Consider the following 22500-nt stretch of genomic DNA (forward strand, 5'->3'; position numbering starts at 1 on the left):
TACAGTATCCAAATACTAACCATATGGTTCCTAAATATCCTACTATACAGTATCCAAATACTTCCATATAGTACCTAAATATGCTACTATACAGTATCCAAATACTTCCATACAGTGCCTAAATATGCTTCTATACAGGATCCAAATACTACCATATAGTGCCTAAATATTCTACTATACTTTATCCAAATATTACCATACAGTGCCCAAATATGCTACTATACAGTATCCAAATACTACCATATAGTGCCCAAATATGCTACTATACAGTATATAAAATACTTCCATATAGTACCTAAATATTCTACTATACAGTATCCAAATACTACCATATAGTGCCCAAATATGCTACTATACAGTATATAAAATACTTCCATATAGTACCTAAATATTCTACTATACAGTATCCAAATACTACCATATAGTGCCCAAATATGCTACTATACAGTATCCAAATACTTCCATATAGTGCCCAAATATGCTACTATACAGTATCCAAATACTACCATTTATATATCATGCCTAAAGACTTCCCAATACGGTATTCAGATACTACCATATGAAATCCAGTACCCATATAGCACTGCATTTCCTATATGTCTTCAATTAACTCTATAATATTCTTGAGATTTCATTCTTAGAAGCCTGTAGAAAAGGGGGCCCTAAGCAAACCTACACACAATATTACAATACTACTGCTATATACAGCTCACACAGTACTGGCCCGAATAATACTGCCATACACTGGCCAACTTATACTAACAAGGATTTTATCTTCGCAGGCTTCTTGGGAGCTGGACACTGACTCCTTGCCCAATGAATCCTAGAAGTCACTTGGAGTAGTAGGCATGATGTCCGGCAGTGTCATTTATCACAATATCCTCACTCTCCAGTTCACTTTAGATTCAGTAATCTAGAAGTCACTTGGAGTAGTTGGCATGATGTCCGGCAGTGCTTCTTATCCCTATATGCTTACTCTCCAGTTCACTTTAGATTCAGTAATCTAGAAGTCACTTGGAGTTGTTGGCATGGTCTCTGGCAGTGCCGTTTATCCCTATATGCTTACTCTCCAACACACTTTAGATTCAGTCTTCTAGAAGTCACTTGGAGTAGTTGACATGGTCTCCGGCAGTGACGTTTATCCCTATATGCTTACTCTCCAACACACTTTACATTCAGTAATCTAGAAGTCACTTGGAGTTGTTGGCATGGTCTCCGGCAGTGCTTCTTATCCCTATATGCTTACTCTCCAGCACACTTCAGATTCAGTCTTCTAGAAGTCACTTGGAGTAGTAGGCATGATGTCCGGCAGTGCCATTTATCCCTATATGCTTACTCTCCAGCACACTTCAGATTTAGAGTTTGATAGAAGTCACTTGGAGTAGTTGGCATGATGTCCGGCAGTGCTTCTTATCCCTATATGCTTACTCTCCAGCACACTTCAGATTCAGATATTCTAGAAGTCACTTGGAGTTGTTGGCATGATGTCCGGCAGTGCCGTTTATCCCAAGATGCTTACTCTCCAGCACACTTCAGATTCAGTAATCTAGAAGTCACTTGGAGTAGTAGGCATGATGTCCGGCAGTGCAGTTTATCCCTATATGCTTACTCTCCAGCACACTTCAGATTCAGATATTCTAGGAGTCATTCAATGACTTCTTGGTGGGGCAGGTGAATCCAAAATGTCCTATATGTGTCTGTCGGTAAGTCACTTCCCACCTACCTGTGATTTCATTCTGACTTTCCTCCCTTTTCCGTTCCAGCTCTTTCCGGTCGTAGTTTAGCCTCCGTAAGCACATGATGCCGCACTGGAAGCTGTTCCTATTTGTCGAAATAAAAAGGTAGAATTTTAATATTTTTGTATTATGAGAAATACGGATCCCAATCCCCCCCCCCCCCCCCCAAAAAAAATGTTTTTTTTTAAATAAAGGTGGTGTCAAAAATCTTTACCTATGGAAACTGTCGACCATTTTTAACTGGCCCCTGAGGTCCTTCTTTGTTAGATGGTCCAGCATCCTGGCGTCGACAAGGCACTCCATGAAGTAACTGCGATACTGCGGCAACCCCAGGCTGGGCAGCCACTCGTTCCCGATCCACTCGTGGTTCATGTCCCCGTAGGCCAACGTCTAGAAGGAGAGCGAAGTGTTAGGAAAGGGATCTCCATCCTTAGATTGGATATTGTCATTGAAATATGTGAAGGCCAATCACGGCAATGGAAAAGTGATCAGTGAGCGATTATGTGCTGCTGATCGTAAAGGGTAGGGCTTCACCATGACGTGACATCACTGCATTATAAATAGCATTTCCCAACCAGTGTGCCTCCAGCTGTTGCAAAACTACAACTCCCAGTATGCCCGGACAGCCTTTGGCTGTCCGGGCATGCTGGGAGTTGTAGTTTTGCAACAGCTGGAGGCACACTGGTTGGGAAATGCTACTATGTGTGGGAGAGAAAAAAAAATGAAAATGGCGTCTGTCATTGTGGAGCACTAGCCATATGATGTGTATGGGTATATCCTCCTCCTCGCCCTATCTCTAGTCGTATATGTGTATATTCTATACAGAGACCTAAGGCGTTCCCATAGCTTTAAAAAGGGGTATTCCAGGCAAAAACATTTTATATATATATCAACTGGCTCCGGAAAGTTAAACAGATTTGTAAATTACTTCTATTAAAAAATCTTAATCCTTCCAATAGTTATTAGCTTCTGAAGTTTTCTGTCTAACTGCTCAATGATGATGTCACGTCCCGGGAGCTGTGCATGATGAGAGAATATCCCCATAGGAACTGCACAGCTCCCGGGACGTGACATCATCATTGAGCAGTTAAACAGAAAACAAAAACTCAACTTCAGAAGCTAATAACTATTGGAAGGATTAAGATTTTTTAATAGAAGTAATTTACAAATCTGTTTAACTTTCCGGAGCCAGTTGATATATAAAAAAAAAGTTTTGGCCTGGAATACCCCTTTAAGAAAATAAGTCTAAATTAAAGAAGAACGCACCATCCCTAGTACTACATCATCACAATCTATGGATTATTACCGCAGCTGCCATCCATGCAGTTGTTTACTGTAACTGGGTCATGGGATCACCAGCTCAACCCGCTGTAAGTTACATGGCTTAATTTGTCTGGGAACTACAGCTACATATAACAATGTCACGGCCAACGTCATATTATGGGAGTGATCTCCAACCTGTGGCAAAACTACAACTCCCATCATGTCCTGACGGCTGAGAGCACCAATATTATAGGGCTGTACAGCCAAGCAAGTCTTTCTGTCAGTGGTCTCCAAACTGTGGACCTTCAGCTGTTGCAAAAACTACAGCTCCCAGCATGCCTGGACAGCCGTCGGCTGTCCAGGCATGCTGGGAGTTGTAGGTTTGCAACAGCTGGTGGTCCACAGTTTGGAGACCACTGCTTTAAAACTTTACATTTTAAAGGAGCGGGGGGGGGTTGGGGAGGGCTGAGTCTCATTAAAGGGGTACTCCAATGGAAGCCCCCCCCCATTGTCATGTGCCCATATAATGCACGGAATATCGATATAAGTTATCGGCTATCGGCCTGAAAGTTCACAGGTTATCGGTATCGGCTCTAAAAAATCTATATCGGTCGATCCCCAGTTTAAAGGGTTACTCCGGTGGAAAACATTTTTTTTTTTAAATCAACTGGTGCCAGAAAGTTAAACAGATTTGTAAATTACTTCTATTAACCAATCTTAATCCTTCCAGTACTTATTAGCTGCTGTATGCTCCACAGGAAGTTATTTTCTTTTTGAATTTCCTTTCTGTCTGGCCACAGTGCTCTCTGCTGACACCTCTGTCCATGTCGGGAACTGTCCAGAGTAGGAGCAAATCCCCATAACAAACCTATGCTGCTCTGGACAGTTCCTAAAATGGACAGAGGTGTCAGCAGAGAGCACTGTGGTCAGACAATTGCCCCGATGACACCCCCGTCCCCCCCTGGATCCGCCACTGCTTCAGTCCCGCGATTCGTGCGCACGCCTTGTTTTGCCATGCGGTGCAGCGCAGGACGCATTATTGTCAGGTTAGATGCTGATACCTTTCAAAATCGTTTATATATCGGCCGATAATATCGGCCAAACCGATAATCGGTCGATCTCTACTTTAAACTAACAGGATTTTGAATATTTGTAGTGTGAACAGGTCCTAAGAATTTGTCAGGAGGGCGGACATATCCTCTACTATGTACCAAGTGCGATGTCCCCCCCCAAACCCAAGTGTGCGAGTTTGTATAATGTAAGGTATAAGGAACGTTATCAGTATAGGGCGACAACACCAATGGACACACAAAATGCATTTCAACCACAAAGTTAATAAAATCCAGAGGAATTTTAAGAAATTCGACTACTACATTTAGGCTTTTACTAAATATCGATTAGGAAAGAAACTAAATGAGAAAATAGGCGTATTAGTGAAAAATGCCCAAACCTGAGCCCAGCTCCCCTCCTCATCGTCCTGGTGTTACGTGGGGGGTTAGGAAAGCAAAAGAATACAGAAGGTTAGTCGGCCGGATGAACGAGATTATCGGTCACTCCATGCAGCACACCAGATGCACATGCAATTGGGAAACACATAGAAACGCTCATGAACCTCGGCTGATCGGACCCGCTAGTTTATGGGATCAAATGCCCCCCAGGGTAAACCGCATCAGGTTATGGTATTCGCTGTAGATTTCAATTACAGAAGCCAGCGGCGGTTACAAAACTACAACTCCCAGCATGCCCTGACAGCCTGCGGCTGTCAGGGCGTGCTGGGAGTTGTAGTTTTGTAACAGTTCACCGAAATTTACAGGTTCTCCGGTTTCTATTAATTTCACAAAATAACCCTTTTCGGTGCTCGGCAGAGATTCGGCAACAGGAGTGCTGGCTGGGTCGAGCACGTCAAGGGTTACGAAAAAAATAAAATAAAAAAAAATATAAATAAATAAAATTAATAAATAACTAAATAAAAATAACTAAATAAAAATAAATAAATAACTAAATAAAAATAAATAAATAACTAAATAAAAATAAATAAATAACTAAATAAAAATAAATAAATAACAAGAAATAAATAAAACAAATAAATACCGTAACTAAATAAAAATGAATAAAATAAAATAAATAAATAAAAATAATTAAAGGGGTATTCCAGGCCAAAACTTTTTATATATATATATATATATATATATATATATATATATATATATATATATCAATTGGCTCTGGAAAGTTAAAACAGATTTGTAAATAACTTCAATTAAAAAAATCTTAATCCTTCCAATAGTTATTAGCTTTTGAAGTTGGGTTGTTTTCTTCTGTCTAACTGCTCAATGATGACTCACGTCCCAGGAGCTGTCCAGTTCCTATGGGGATATTCTCCCATCATGCACAGCTCCCGGGACGTGACATCATCATTGAGCAGTTAGACAGAAAACTTCAGAAGCTAATAACTATTGGAAGGATTAAGATTTTTTAATTGAAGTCATTTACAAATCTGTTTAACTTTCCGGAGCCAGTTGATATATAAAAAAAAATGTTTTTTGCCTGGAATACCCCTTTAAAGGAGTAGTGCCGCAGGATAGGGGATAAGTGTCTGATCACCAGGAGCCCTCGCGATCTTCTGTACAGGGATTACCGTAGCTCTGCGCGGCTAATGTGCGTGTCACCGACCTCACTGAGATAGACGGCACCCCCCCCCCCCCCCTCCATACAGGTCTATGGGATAGGCACGAACGCATCTCCACTCTCATAGAGATACATGGAGGGGGAGTGTCGGTCCCGGCGTCATGCTGTGGCCGACACGGCTCCTGCACGGGAGAACCAGGGCCCCATACAGGAGATCATGGGGGGGGGGGGGGGGGCACGATTTGGACTCCCCGCGATCAGACACTTATGCCCTGGGGGTAAAGTGTCTGTGGCTGCAGACCTCCTTTAAATAAATATGAATGAATAAAATAAATTAAAATAAATACATAAAATAAATAAATGAAAGAAAAAATCCATAAATGAATAAATGAATAAAATACATAAAAAAAAATAATACATGAATAAAATACATAAATAAATGAAAGAAAAAATAAATAAAATAAATTATAAATAAATGAATAAAATACATAAATAAAAAAAAAAAAATATGTATAGACCCCAAACCTAAAAAAAATAAAATAAAAATAAAACAAGAACATCTGAGCATCTACAAAATCCACTCATTGTAAAACTACACAGAGAAGGATGTGATAGGCATCCGGGGTGAAAGGAAGGAGGGGGATGATGCTACAGAGACAAGCAGTGGTGCCGAAAAAAAACAACTAACCGTTTGTGGAGAGGCCGTAAGAGTTTCCATCTCTTCGTGTGTAACCCAGACATTTCCCGTGGACTAATACAAGCAACATCCAGTGAGGGAAGCAGTAACAGAGAGGGAAGGTGGCACAATAGATAAGCTACAAGGTACATGGTGGAGCAGGAGAAGAGCAAACGCTAAAGAGAGTGGCTAAGAAGGCAATAAAAAAAAACACAAAGGTTTGACCGGACTAAGGGCCAAGACAGGAAACCAGCTGGAAATGTGACCCACGGAGAACCCTCCACCTCAAGACCCTGGCTGTAAAGAGTTAATAGTGCTGAACCACAGAAGGCAAAGGGATCTGAAGACTCTAGAACCTGTGATTAAAGGGGTATTCCAGGATTATTTTTTTTTTAGATCAACTGGCTCCAGAATGTTAAGCAGATTAGCAAATTATTTCTATTAAAAATCTTAATCCTTCCAATAATTATCAGCTGCTGAAGTTGAGTTGTTTTTTTCTGTCTGGCAAAAGTTCTCTCTGCTGACATCTCTGCTTGTCTCAGGAACTACACAGAGTAGAAGAGGTTTGCTTTGGGAATTGGCTTCTACCCTGGACAGTTCCCGAGTGTCATCAGAGAGCACTTAAACAGAAAAGAACAACTCAACTTCAGCCGCTCATAAGTACTGAAAGGATTAAGATTTTGTAATAGAAGTAATATACAAATCTGGTTAACTTTCTGGAGTCAGTTGATATATATATATATATAAAAGATTTTTCCTGGATAACCCCTTTAAATCTGGAAGGTTTTCCAGGACATCATAATGGCCTCTCCAAATATTAGACTCCGGGCACCTCCATATGATGATAGTAGAACCAGTTTACCAGAACCAGCGCCATACTTTTTGCAGTGGTTATTCCTGGTACTAAAGTTAATTCCTATCCATGTTAAAGGGGTACTTCTCTGGAAAAAAAATATATATATTTTTTTAAATCAACTGGTGCCACAAAGATTTGTATATTTCTTCTAATTAAAAATCTTAATCCTTCCAGTACTTCACAGCTGCTGTATCCTCCACAGGAAGTTCTTTTCTTTTTGAATTTCCTTTCTGTCTGACCACAGTGCTCTCTGCTGATGCCTCTGTCCATTTTAGGAACTGTCCAGCATAGGAGCAAATCGCCATAGCAAACCTATCCTGCTCTGGACAGTTCCTGACATGGACAGAGATGTCAGCAGAGAGCACTGTGGTCAGACAGAAAGGAAATTCAAAAAGAAAAGCACTTCCTGTGGAGCATACAGCAGCTGATCAGTTCTGGAAGGATTAAGATTTTTTAAAAGAAGTCATTTACAAATCTGTTTAACTTTCTGTCATCAGTTGATTTAAAAAAAAAAAAAAAAAAATGCTTTCCAGTGGAGTACCCCTTTAAAGAGGTTATGTTAAAGCAGTGTTTCCCAACTGGGGTGCCTCCAGATATGGCAAAACTACAACTCCCAGCATGCCCAACAGCCTTTGCCTGTCCTGCTGTGAGTTGGAGTTTTGCCACAGCTGGAGCAACCCTGGTTGGTAAACACTGCCCTAATACCTAGGTTTCCAACCAGGGTGCCTCCAGCTGTGGCAAAACTACAACTACTAGAAAGCCCAAGCAGCCAAAGCCTGTTTGGGCATGCTGGGAGTTTTGACACAGCAGGAGGCTCCCTGGTTGGCAAACAATGCCCTCATACTTAGGTGTCCAACCAGGGTGCCTCCAGCTGTTGCAAAACTACAACTCCCAGCATGCCCGGGCATGTTGGGAGTTGTAGTTTTGCAATAGCTGGAGACACACTATTTGGAAAACACTGCTTTAAACTTATATCTATGCATTGAATTTGGGGTATTGTATAAGGAATTAAATAGAATTTAAAAAAAACAACCCTGACCGCTATAAAGACCTATTGGGAAATATATCAAGAGGGCGGGAGGGGTGGAGGGCAATAAACCTAAATTAATTCTAGAATGATTTGTATGGTTAATCGGTCACCCATTAAAGGAGGAGATCTAAGGACCCCTGTCTGTAGCTGATCTCCCACCCCCTACAATACACTATTACTGTGGAGGCGCCTGAGGAAGCTCCCACTAAATCCAATGGGTGTTCCCATATTGTCCGCTCCTCTAGAAAGAGAGCTGCTTTTTCAGCTGTGAATTAGTGGGGGACGTGGGAACCCAACAATTCCAACCCGATGACTGACTAAGTCCATCCCTTTTATGTTGCAATTACTAAGATGCCCGCGTAATGTTCTTACCGTTCTTGATGTGGGAGGAGCAGACGGGCTGGTCAGGGACATGATCTCCTGGATGGCGAGTCGCAACTTTAACCTGTGCAGGGGGTTACTAATGCCGATCTCTCTCTGGATTTCGGTGTCCGAAAGAGCCGACATTATGGCCCCGCTTTTCACATTGGCTCGGCATGCGGCCACGTACCAGGCGGGCATCCCGACCCAGAGCTATAGGAGAGAAGACAAGGCTGTCAGTATTCACATGGGGGGTGTACGGAGGGGTCAGGGCTGGCAGTGACCGGGCCTTACCTCCAACCATACCACCACGGTCGGACCGTCCCACTGTGCAAATGGCAGCCCCTGCCGGCGGGCTTCTTCCAGCAGCTCGTGCCTGTAATGACAGCAAATACAACAGGCTTTAGGGATATTATCCTTAAAGGGGTACTCCGCCCCAATACATAGGATAGGGGAGAACATGTCTGATTGAGGGGGGTCCAGCACTGCAGTGTTACGGTCAAGGAAGCCTGGAGCTTCCGTGACGTCATGTCACTCCATTCATGCCTATGGGAGGAGGCGTGACGGTTGTGTTCGCCAGTCATCCGGAACTGCACGGAGTTCGCTCTGTACGCCGGATTAATAGGGAGCCGGGGCAGAAATCGCGGGGGTCCCCAGCGACTGGGAACACACGTGGGATCAGCCTCAGCACCCCTTTGGATAGGGCATAATATGTCAAAGTAGCCCTTTCACAAACATTATTCATGGTTAGTTCCCTATATATATATATATATATATATATATATATATATATATATATATATATATATATATACACTATAGCCACTGGAGGAGTCTGGCAGCGGCTTTCTCCCCTCCACCCTATTCAGACCACATGCGCGCTTTACTAAATCAAGCCTGCATGCGTAAGAGGGAATCAGGGAAAACATATATTGGCTGAATGTACTCAAGGTGTCTCGTCACCTTAAAGGGGTACTCCAGTGAAAACCTTTTTTCTTTTAAATCAACTGGTGGCAGAAAGTTAAACATATTTGTAAATTACTTCTATTAAAAAATATTAATCCTTCCAGTACTTATTAGCTGCTGAATGCTACAGAGGAAATCCCTTTCTTTTTGGAACACTGATGACATCACGAGCACAGTGCTCTCTGCTGACACCTCTGTCCATTTTAGCAACCGTGCATAGCAGATGTATGCTAAGGGCAGCATGGTGGCTCAGTGGTTAGCACTGCTGCCTTGCAGCGCTGGGGACTTGGGTTCAAATCCCACTAAGGACAACAATAAATAAATAAAGACTTATAATATAATAACGTCAGCAGAGAAAACTGTGCTCGTGATGTCATCAGAGAGCATTCCAAAAATAAAAGAATTTCCTCTGTAGTATTCAGCAGCTAATAAGTACAGGAAGGATTAAGATTTTTTAATAGAAGTAATTTACAAAATATGTTTAACTTTCTGCCACCAGTTGATTTAAAAGAAAAAAAGGTTTTCCCCGGAGTACCCCTTTAAGGGTCTATTCACACGTACAGTATTCTGCGCAGGATTTCAAGCTGTGTGCAGTCAACCAGTTTACATTGAAATCTGCAGCAGAAAATCCTGCGCATCCAATCTGCGCAGAATACTGTACGTGTGAATAGACCCTAAAGGGTTAAAGTCATAATCGTGCGGCAGCAGGAGAAGTTTAAACGTTCCGGACGATCTTGTAGACCAGGGGTCTCCAACCTGCGGACCTCCAGATGTTGCAAAACTACAACTCCCAGCATGCCCGGACAGCCAACGGCTGTCCGGGCATGCTGGGAGTTGTAGTTTTGCAACATCTGGAGGTCCGCAGGTTGAAGACGACTGTTGTAGACTAACGTTTCGGGGCAGGTCTCAGGCTACAAGATCGCCCGGGACGTTTAAACATATCCTGCTGCCGCACCATCACGACTGTAACCCTTTAACCTCCATAGACCCTGCCTGGGATCAAAATAAAAATAACCCGAAGACTTGTGAGGACACGCAATATCCTGATATCGTCCCCACCGCTGATCCCGTCTAACTACAACGCCAGATGTCCCGTACCGTCAGTACCTCCTCATACATGACATTTGACCCCATCAAACATGCACAATAACAGAAAAGAACTACTACTATATTGTAAAGTGCCAGAATAAATGACTAAAAAAATACTCCTAATAACATGGTGAAGAATATGACTATTTATCACACTTTTAAAATACATTTTTAATTAATTAATTAATTTAATTTATTATTTATTTTTTAAGATTGCGGGGAGCGTGCATCTATCACCCCAGTGCAGAAAAAAGGGGCAAATGTGACAAACAAAAAGTGCACAAGGATGTGGTCTATGGAAAGTAGAGACGCCCCCCTAACAAACCATATCCTTCTCCTATGGGCCAAAAGGGTCCAGTATCAATGCCCCCTTTGCCAAAGCTCCAGGAGCTCAAAAGGGGTTGTGCAACGAAAACTAACGTATCCTCTATACACAGGAGAAGGGGACAAGTAGCTGATCACAGGGGGGGTTTGACCGCTGGTGCCCCCCCCCCCCTCTATGTATCTCTATGGGAGAGCTGGAGATACCCAAGGACAGCGCTTTGACTCTCCCATAGAGATAAATGAAGGGCAAGTGCCGACCCCCGAGTAGGAAGTGATCCAGAGCGATTTGCAGGAGATTGCGGGGGTCCCTGTGATGTGAATAAAACTGTGACCTGTAGCCAAATGTAACCTGAGGTCCTGAGCTCAGCGCTGATCGCTGTTAGAGGTGAGGATTAGGGTTAAGATTAGGGCCAAGATTAGGATTACGGTTAGGTTAAAAGTAGGGTTAGGATTAGAGATAGGAATAGGGGTTAGGATTAGAGATAGGAATAGGGGTTAGGATTAGAGATAGGAATAGGGGTTAGGATTAGAGATAGGAATAGGGGTTAGGATTAGAGATAGGGGTTAGGATTAGAGATAGGGGTTAGGATTAGAGATAGGGGTTAGGATTAGAGATAGGGGTTAGGAATAGGGATAGGCGTTAGGATAGGAATAGGGGTTAGGATTAGGGATAGGAATAGGGATAGGCGTTAGGATTAGGGATAGGAAAAGGGATTAGGGATAGGCGTTAGGATTAGGGATAGGAATAGGGATAGGCGTTAGGATTAGGGATAGGAAAAGGGATTAGGGATAGGCGTTAGGATTAGGGATAGGAATAGGGATAGGCGTTAGGATTAGGGATAGGAAAAGGGGTTAGGATTAGGGATAGGAATAGAGGTTAGGATTAGAGATAGGGGATTTAGGATTAAGGAGTGAAAGGGACCCAGCTGTAAAGCAGAAAAGGGTGTCCCTGTGCGAAGGGTCACATTCCGTTACAGGGACACAGTTTTCTTCATTACACCGGCGGTCGGACTCACCACGATCTGTGGACAGGGAATGAGTTGGTTTTCGCTGCACAACCCCTTTTAACCTAGATCACTTGAACTGCAATACAAGACAAAGCCCCTAGAGCAGGGATTCTCAACCTTTTTCGCAACTGTACCCCCAAAGGGTGAAAGTATGTCCGTGGCGCACATACATTTGCGTGGAATTTGCGCGCGAGGCGTACCCGCAGACGAAATAAGTCATAAAAGTATTTAATTTCATAATGGTGTGTTTACCTTTCTAATGTGATACTTAATCCCCTTGTGCTATTATCCCCCCCCCTCCATCTTAATGCCCTTGTGCCGTTATTCCCCCTCCATCTTAACCCCCTTTGGCCATTATTCCCCCCTTCATCTTAATCCCCTTTGGCCATTATCTCCCCCCCATCTTAATCCCCTTGTGCCATTATCCCCCCCTCCGATGGGCCGATATATGAGATACATACAATAACACCCTCCCATACTGCGGTGTTACACTTAGTCTAACGTGCTTACCAGGCCTGTGTCTATCCCGTTGGGCGGGAGTCGGAGGGCCGCACTGACGGGTGACGTCCTTCTGTGCCGACACCTCCGGTCAACGTCAGGGACATAACACGTCAGGCCTTACAGCCACTGCAGCTCACGTAACGTGGCCACAGTACAATTTAGTGATCTGCCGCGGTGACCAATCCCCGCTCTGCACTGACAAGTACTGGCCAAGGCATGAACGGTATTTGTCAGCGAATTGAGCCGTTCCCCCACATAACCCTTGGTGTACCCCTGGCTGAGAACCTCTGCCCTAGAGGGGGTTTGTGGAGATTATAAGACATTAGCGGAGGGATCTCCCCGGGGGCTGTGATGTAGATCTGCACTAGTCACTGACCAAAAGGGCCTGAATAGAAAACATGCTGAAAAATTACCATGAAACAAATATTACAAAATGTACAAACACTCAGAAGAGAATTTTAGCAATTTCAAAGAAGAAAGAGTTTCAGTACAATATCCGCCCATCAGCCATAACGTGTCACATGTGAGTGTTTTTATTTCTCTTCCCAATGTCTGCCCCCTGGGAATTATTGTTCAACCCAGAAAACGGCATTAAAATAAATACAAATGTTCAGTACCGGGCAATGTTTCGGGCCCTATAGAGAATACATGGAGCACTGGTTGTGCACCTGCTCATTCCAGGGAAGTTTTTATCCCTGTTTTTGGGATTGGTGGGGGTTTCCTGCGGTCGGACCCCCACTGATCAGCTTGTTATCCTCTATATGGAGATAGAGGATAAGGGGAAAAAAACATTTTAAGGGTAGGCTCACACATAACTGATCTGCAGTATTTTTATGCTGCAGATCCGCCAGTGACCCGACCCATAGTGTGCCTCCAGCTGTTGCCCCAGGCTCGCCCCGCCCCCCTGGCCTGCTCATGGTAGCAATCCGCCGCTCCGAGCAGCCACACAGGGTCCTGCGAGTTACCAAGTACACAGGCCCCTGTGTGGGAGCAGGCCAGGGAGCCTTTGGCTGTCCGGGCATGCTGGGAGTTGTAGTTTTGCAACAGCTGGAGGCATCCTGGTTGGGAAGCACTGCATTAGAGAAGTACTCCGGTGGAAAACATTTTTTTTAAATCAACTGGTGCCAGAAAGTTAAACAGATTTGTAAATTACTTCTATTAAAAAACCCTTCCAGTACTTTTTAGCAGCTCTATGCTACAGAGGAAATTCTTTTATTTTTGAATTTCTTTTTTGTCTTGACCACAGTGCTCTCTGCTGACATCTGATGCCCGTATCAGGAACTGTCCAGAGTAGGAGAAAATCCTCATAGCAAACCTATGCTGCTCTGGACAGTTCCTGACACGGACAGAGATATCAGCAGAGAGCACTGTGGTCAGACAGAAAGGAAATTCAAAAAGAAAAGAATTTCCTCTGTAACATAAAGCTGCTAATAAGTACTGGAAGGATGAAGATTTTTTTTTTTTAATAGAAGTAATTTACAAATCTGTTTAACTTTCTGTCACCAGTTCATTTAAAAAAAAAAAAAAAAGTTTTCCACCGGAGTACCCCTTTAAGCTATAATGTCCTAAGTGATGTGACATCTTTCTATCATAGCCAGCAGGGAATCCTCTTTGGGATCAGACCATTTCCTGCAGACATCAATGAGCCTTTGGCACACATGACCCTGTCCTCAGTCCCGGGTGGTCCTTCTCTGGACACTTTTGGTAACCACTGACAACTACGCACCAAAAAGTCCGCCGTCCGTTCTAGAAATTCTATGACCAGTTGTCTAAACATCACAATTTGTCCCTCGTCTCAATTAGGTCATAAGGCTGGGTTAAAGAGGTACTCCACTGGGCAGCGTTCGGAAGTAGTCAAGGGGGCGTGACCATGTCGTCACGAGGGGCAAGGCCGACCCCTGCAGCACGAAAACAGCGTTCGGAACATTTACTTCTGAATGCTGGCCAGTGGAGTACCCCTTAACGACGCAGGACGTATATTTACGTCCTGCGCCGGCTCCCGCGATATGAAGCGGGATCGCGCCGCGATCCTGCATCATATCGCGTCGGTCCCGGCGCTCATCAACGGCCGGGACCCGCGGCTAATACCACACATCGCCGATCGCGGCGATGTGCAGTATTAACCCTTTAGAAGCGGCGGTCAAAGCTGACCGCCGCTTCTAAAGTGAAACTGAAAGTGACCCGGCTGCTCAGTCGGGCTGTTTTGGACCGCCGCGGTGAAATCGCGCAGTCCCGAACAGCTGACCGGACACCGGGAGGGCCCTTACCTGCCTCCTCTGTGTCCGATCGACGAATGACTGCTCCGTGCCTGAGATCCAGGCAGGAGCAGTCAAGCACCGATAATGCTGATCACAGGCGTGTTAATACACGCCAGTGATCAGCATTAGAGATCAGTGTGTGCAGTGTTATAGGTCCCTATGGGATAACAATGATCAGTATAAGAGATCAGAGTGTGCAATGTTATAGGTCCCTATGGGACCTATAACACTGCAAAAAAAATGTAAAAAAAAAAGTGTTAATAAAGGTCATTTAACCCCTTCCCTAATAAAAGTTTGAATCACCCCCCTTTTCCCATAAAAAAAATAAAACAGTGTAAAAAAAAAAATATAATAAACATATGTGGTATCGCTGCGTGCGTAAATGTCCGAACTATAAAAATATATAATTAATTAACCCCTTAAGGACCAAGGACGTACCGGTACGTCCTTGGTCCTGCTCTTCTGATATAACGCGGGGTTACACAGTAACCCCGCGTCATATCATGGCTGGCCCGGCGTCATAGTGAAGCCGGGACCCGCCTCTAATAGCGCGCAGTGCCGATCGCGGCGCCGCGCGCTATTAACCCTTTAGCCGCGCGCTCAGAACTGAGCCGCGCGGCTAAAAGTGAAAGTTCCCGACTAGCTCAGTCGAGCTGTTCGGGATAGCCGCGGCTAATCGCGGCATCCCGAACAGCTGACAGGACAGCGGGAGGGCCCCTTCCTGCCTCCTCGCTGTCCGATCGCCGAATGACTGCTCAGTGCCTGAGATCCAGGCATGAGCAGTCATCCGGCAGAATCGTTGATCACTGGTTTCTTATGAGAAACCAGTGATCAATGATAAAGATCAGTGTGTGCAGTGTTATAGGTCCCTATGGGATAACAATGATCAGTATAAGAGATCAGAGTGTGCAGTGTTATAGGTCCCTATGGGACCTATAACACTGCAAAAAAAAAGTGAAAAAAAAAAGTGAATGAATATCATTTAACTCCTCCCCTATTAAAAGTTTGAATCACCCCCCCTTTTCCAATAAAAAAAAAAAACACAGTGTAAATAAAAATAAACATATATGGTATCACCGCGTGCGGAAATGTCCGAATTATAAAAATATATCATTAATTAAACCACTCGGTCAATGGCGTGCGCGCAAAAAAATTCCAAAGTCCAAAATAGTGCATTTTTGGTCACTTTTTATATCATTTAAAAATGAATAAAAAGTGATCAATAAGTCCTATCAATGCAAAAATGGTACTGTTAAAAACTTCAGATCACGGCGCAAAAAATGAGCCCTCATACCGCCCCATACATGGAAAAATAAAAAAGTTATAGGGGTCAGAAGATGACAATTTTAAACGTATTAATTTTCCTGCATGTAGTTATGATTTTTTCCAGAAGTCCGACAAAATCAAACCTATATAAGTAGGGTATCATTTTAATCGTATGGACCTACAGAATAAAGAGAAGGTGTCATTTTTACCGAAAAATGTACTACGTAGAAACGGAAGCCCCCAAAAATTACAAAACAGCGTTTTTTTTTTCAATTTTGTCGCACAATGATTTTTTTTCCCGCTTCACCATAAATTTTTGGGCAAAATGACTGACGTCATTACAAAGTAGAATTGGTGGCGCAAAAAATAAGCCATCATATGGATTTTTAGGTGTAATTTTGAAAGAGTTATGATTTTTTAAAGGCAAGGAGCAAAAAACGAAAATGCAAAAACGGAAAAACCTCCGGTCCTTAAGTTTATATTAGAAGTAGAGCAGGAAAAAACCCTCAGGTATGGCGCTGCAGACTCTTGTAGACAGATGAGGCGGATGCCAAAGGTAATAGGAAAGTCCTCAGCAGGACATTTTATTAAAAAAACAATAAAATGGACAAGATTACGCGTTTCGGGAGGATCCCTCCCTTCCTCAGATCAGGATCTTACGCGTTTCGGGAGGATCCCTCCCTTCCTCAGATCAGGAAGGGAGGGATCCTCCCGAAACGCGTAATCTTGTCCATTTTATTGTTTTTTTAATAAAATGTCCTGCTGAGGACTTTCCTATTACCTTTGGCATCCGCCTCATCTGTCTACAAGAGTCTGCAGCGCCATACCTGAGGGTTTTTTCCTGCTCTACTTCTAATATTGACTCCCAGGACGACTTGTTTCCTCCTGCAACCCATCGGCATAGCAGCGACTCGTACTACAGTACCCAGATTATATCGTGGGTGATATGCTTTTTTGCATAGATCTCAAGGTGAGCAGCCATCTATAAGCCCCGTGGGGTTCCCCCCCCACCCACCACCTGATCTATTGAGGGTAAATACACGAGGCGCCGTCCATCGGTCCTTTCTTTTCTTTTCTCTACAGATTCCGGTCCTTAAGGGGTTAAACCGTACGGTCAATGGCGTACGCGCAAAAAAATTCCAAAGTCCAAAAAAGCGTATTTTGGTCACTTTTTATACCATTAAAAAAATGAATAAAAAGTGATCAAAAAGTCCGATCAAAACAAAAATCATACCGATAAAAACTTCAGATCACGGCGCAAAAAATGAGTTCTGTACCGCCCCGTACGTGGAAAAATAAAAAGTTATAGGGGTCAGAAGATGACATTTTTAAACGTATACATTTTCCTGCATGTAGTTATGATTTTTTCCAGAAGTGTGACAAAATCAAACCTATATAAGTAGGGTATCATTTTAACCGTATGGACCTACAGAATAATGATAAGGTGTAATTTTTACCGAAATATGCACTGCGTAGAAACGGAAGCCCCCAAAAGTTACAAAATGGCGTTTTTTTTTCGATTTTGTCGCACAATGATTTATTTTTCCGTTTCGCCGTGCATTTTTGGGTAAAATGACTAATGTCACTGCAAAGTAGAATTGGTGACGCAAAAAATAAGCCACAATATGGATTTTTAGGTGGAAAATTGAAAGGGTTATGATTTTTAAAAGGTAAGGAGGAAAAAACGAAAGTCAAAAACGGAAAAACCCTGAGTCCTTAAGGGGTTAAAGGGGTACTACGGTGGAAAACTTTTTTTTTTTTTTTTTTAAATAAACTGGTGCCAAAAAGTTAAACAGATTTGTAAATTACTTCTATAAAAAAAACTTAATCCTTCCAGTACTTATTAGCTGCTGAACACTACAGAGGAAAAGGTTTTCTTTTTGGAACACAGAGCTCTCTGCTGACATCACGAGCACAGTGCTCTCTGCTGACACATCTGTCCATTTTAAGAACTGTCCAGAGTAGGAGAAAATCCCCATAGCAAGCATATGCTGCCCTGGACAGTTCCTAAAATGGACAGAGATGTCAGCAGAGAGCACTGTGGTTGTGATGTCAGCAGAGAGCTCTGTGTTCAAAAAAGAAAAGATATTCCTCTCTAGTATTCAGCAGCTAATAAGTACTGGAAGGATTAAGATTTTTTTATAGAAGTAATTTACCAATCTGTTCAAGTTGATTTAAAAAAAAAAAAATAATAATAATAAATTTTCCACCGGAGTACCCATTTAACATATGTCCGGCTCAGTTAACCCAGCCTAAAACTCACCGCACATGATGACTAAAGTGCCTCAATTGTTTAGGATCCGGGCTCCTCCTGTGGAACATAAATGCATTCAAACCAACCGGTGCCAGAAAATTAAACAGATTTGTAAATTACTTCTATATAAAAATCTTAATCCTTCCAGTACTTAACTGCTGTATGCTCCACAGGAAGTTGTGTAGTTCTTTGCAGTTGGACCACAGTGCTCTCTGCTGCCACCTCTGTCCGTGTCAGGAACTGTCCAGAGCAGGAGAGGTTTGCTATGGGGATTTGCTCCTACTCTGGACAGTTCCTGACATGGACAGAGGTGTCAGCAGAGAGCACTGTGGTCAGACTGGAAAGAACTACGCAACTTCCAAAAGGACCATACAGAAGCTGATAAGTACTGGAAGGATTAAGTTTATTAAATAGAAGTCATTTACAAATCTGTATAACTTTCTGGCAGCAGTTGATCTGAAAACATTTGTTTTCCAGTGGAGTCCCCCTTTTCGTTGCGCAGGCCGAACAGGGGAACGCAGTAAGATGGGGCACGTTCCACCGTCCAACTTGATGCCAGATGAATGTGAACTGCGCCATTGAAATATAGGAGACGGGTTCTACAATCAGTTTCCCTCCGTTGCGGTTTTCTTCAGCGCCGTATGACGGACATTTGATTACGTTTACGTCACCCTTCAGTGGTTTTATGGTTATGGCTGATCGGTGTATATCTAAGAGGAGAGTCCTGAAATGGCACAAACCCACATAAAAAAAAAAAAACAAGATGGCGGTAGACCCCTAAGGAGAACAGACGTGAAGAAGTTATCACCTTGTAGAAACAATAAGACACATGCGAATAGAACCAGAAAAAGAAGATAAATCGGGCACTCGGTAATCCTTATACTCACCCTGATATAAAGCTAGCCACGAGGGGAAACAGGAAAAAAACAAACATAAATACCAACCCAAACATAACACATGGTACATATAAGGCAGCGTTTCCCATTCAGTGTGCCTCCAGCTGTTGCAAAACTACAATTCCCAGCATGCCCGGACAGCCTTCGGCTGTCCGGGCATGCTAGGAGTTGTAGTTTAGCAACACTGTATAATGAAACGTTTTGCGACTTTCTAACAAGCAAAACTGATCATTGCCTCCATTATTATCAGAGAATAATGTAAAGGTTCTTGTGAATGCCTTGTGCTTACCTGCTTTAGCTGTTGTGGCAGACATGGGTTTTTAGCCATGCTGAAATCTTAAAATGATTTCCTAACACTGTCGACATTTCCCCCATTAATCCTCTGGCTTTGCAGAGAGAGGGGATGGAGTCTCATCACTGCAATTCACCTTTTTTTTTTTCTTTTATGAAGATATAAAGTCTTCAGGCTGTTTTCACATGTTACATTTTTACAGCTTTTTGGTTGTTTTTGCGGCCATTTCCCCAAAACCGCTGTAAAACTGCAGTAACAAATGAAAAAATAAAAATAAAAAAAAGAGCCTCAGGGGAGGTGTATATCTATCTATCTATATCCTGATTAGCATCAGCAGCAGTATACAGATCGAGCTGGAGGGGGAGGTGTATGACTAATATCATATCTCTCTCGCTCTCTCTATCCATCTATCTATATATCCTGACCTATTAGAGAAAAACAGCAGCAGTATACAGATAGAGCTGGAGGGGAGGGGTATATCTACTATATATATATATATCCTGAACTGTTAGATAAAACAGCAGCAGTATACAGATAGAGCTGGAGGGGAGGGGTATATCTACTATATATATCCTGACCTATTAGAGAAAACAGATGCAGTATACAGATAGAGCTGGAGGGGAGGGGAATAACTACTATATATATCCTGACCTATTAGAGTAAACAGATGCAGTATACAGATAGAGCTGGAGGGGAGGGGTATAACTACTATATATATCCTGACCTATTCGAGAAAACAGCAGCAGTATACAGATAGAGCTGGAGGGGAGGGATATAGCTACTACATATATCCTGATCCAATAGAGATAACAGCAGTAGTATATGGATAGCAGCAGTATACAGATAGAGCTGGAGGGGAGGTGCATAACTACTATATATACTGATTGCATAGAGATAGCAGCAGTATACAGATAGAGCTGAGGGGGAGGGATCTGATAGGTGATGATGTCATCCTGTAGTTCACAGGAAGTCATTTGACCCAGAACTGACCACTTCCTCTGACACTTTAAGCAGCGTGATTTTCTGTAGGCAAGACAGGTGATCACATGACCCAGTTTGAGTAATGAAACCGTATGGATGTAGCAGTGCTGGAATAATACAGGTGGTGATGTTCTAGTGACAGCGGGTGTACGTGACATAGGTAGAAAAACACAAAAAACTAAACCTGGAGTTCTTCCTTACACAAATAGCAATACATGGGCACATCGGGGGCACATCAGGGGCACATCAGGGGCACATCAGGGCACCTCTATATTTTGCCACATGCAGACTGACATCAATAGGTCAAAGCTTGTGTCACAGTATATAGTATAGCTGAAGGTATATAATCTAGGTCTCACTTCTTCTGGAGCTTTCGGTTCTTCTCTACTGGTCCTCCGAGCTTCGCGAGTCCAAGGGATTCCTGGGAGGTGCTTTCAAATTCTGGAATTCCTCCTAAAAATGATACAGAGTCACTTACTGTTTTACAATGAATGTGACTAGCTCTGGTGTTATATGCAGATTATTCTCAGGACTACAGAACCCAGCAGGTAAACAAGGGATTATAGCAGTGTTTCCCAACCAGGGTGCCTCCAGCTGTTGCAAAACTACAACTCCCAGCATGCCCGGAAAGCCGAAGGCTGCATGGATTCGGTGTCAAAAGCTCTATACAGATATGCCCTTACTTTATACCCTAAAAACCTGCTGACGATTCGCTTTAAAGAGAGGACTGTCCAACGGGTCTATAAATGTATAATAACTTAATATTTATATATATATATATATATATATATATATATTTACATACACACATATGAAATGTATACACATATATATATATATATATATATATATATGAGATATATAGCTCTCCCTCCCTCTCTATCTCCCTCCCCCTCCCTCTCTATCTCCCTCTCTATCTCCCTCCCCCTCCCTCTCTATCTCCCTCCCCCTCCCTCTCTATCTCCCTCCCCCTCTCCCTCCCTCCCCCTCCCTCCCCCTCTCCCTCCCTCCCTCTCCCTCTCCCTCCCTCCCCCTCCCTCCCCCTCTCCCTCTCCCTCCCTCTCCCTCTCCCTCCCTCCCCCTCTCCCTCCCTCCCTCCCTCTCTCCCTCCCCCTCTCCCTCCCCCTCTCCCTCTCCCTCCCTCCCTCTCTCCCTCCCCCTCTCCCTCCCTCCCTTCATCTCTCCCTCCCTCCCTCCCTCTCTCCCCCTCCCTCCCCCTCCCTCCTCCCTCTCTCCCCCTCCCTCCCTCCCTCCCCCTATCCCTCCCTCCCTCCCCCTATCCCTCCCTCCCTCCCCCTATCCCTCCCTCCCTCTCTCTCTCCCTCCCTCCATCTCTCCATCTCTCCCTCCCTCTCCGGCATGAGAAAGATCCGGATGATCTGGTTGAATCGTTTCTGTCTGACAGCTCGTATGAGTCGATCACTGGATTATTTTTCACCTAATCTGTGCTGCTGGGAGATTCTTTATGATCTATATATATATATATTCTTACTTCTAAGCAGTTAGCAGGGGAATGTAATAAGAATACGCCTAAGTGACAGCTCACCTGGTCCAAGAGACTCTTTGCCCATTTGTCCAGGACGACCCTTTTCTTTTTTGCCAAACAAGCGTCCAATGGATGACTTGATTCCTTTCTTCTTCGGGGCTTTGTTGAGAGAGTCTTGGCTGCTGTTACTGCTGCTGGGATTGCTGACCTGTCCGTCCTGCGAGCCGGTGGAGCTGGAAGATTAGAAATAGATCCAGCTGTAGGTCAACTATTACCCGTCCTGTCCATACTAATATATCATAGTGATACATTAAAAGAATCTACCATGAAGAAGTGACAGCACTTTGGTGTCAGTGCGAACCCCTCCTGAGGCCTCAATGGACTCTACCTAGTTGGATAACTTTTCTGTATGTTTTTCAAGTTGCTCATTTATCTGAAAACATTTTTACTGTAATTTGGTGAGTTATAAGCTGATATATATATATACACACACACACATAAAAACACATATTTATATATATATGTACACACGTGTATGTACATATATATATTTACAGAGATCCCTCAACTTACAATGGCCTCATCATACAATAGTTTCATCATACGATGGTCTTTTCTGGACCATTGTAAC

At 43.3% G+C, this 22500-nt stretch overlaps 1 protein-coding gene across 1 annotated transcript in view; it reads right to left on the reverse strand.

Moving 5' to 3' along the window:
* Nucleotides 1-1723: 1723 nt before the first annotated feature.
* PPFIA1 (PTPRF interacting protein alpha 1) overlaps nt 1724-22500 on the reverse strand; it is a gene marked incomplete at its 3' end in the record, with an annotated part of 105983 nt that continues 85206 nt past the window's right edge. The window contains 8 exon segments of the mRNA XM_056527707.1: nt 1724-1821; nt 1951-2126; nt 4450-4476; nt 6316-6378; nt 8562-8762; nt 8844-8925; nt 20743-20836; nt 21930-22102. Of these exon segments, the coding sequence (XP_056383682.1) occupies nt 1724-1821; nt 1951-2126; nt 4450-4476; nt 6316-6378; nt 8562-8762; nt 8844-8925; nt 20743-20836; nt 21930-22102 (914 nt within the window).

This window comes from Hyla sarda, chromosome 6 (genome assembly GCF_029499605.1).
Source record: "Hyla sarda isolate aHylSar1 chromosome 6, aHylSar1.hap1, whole genome shotgun sequence".
In the NCBI taxonomy this organism is placed as follows: Eukaryota; Metazoa; Chordata; class Amphibia; order Anura; family Hylidae; genus Hyla; species Hyla sarda.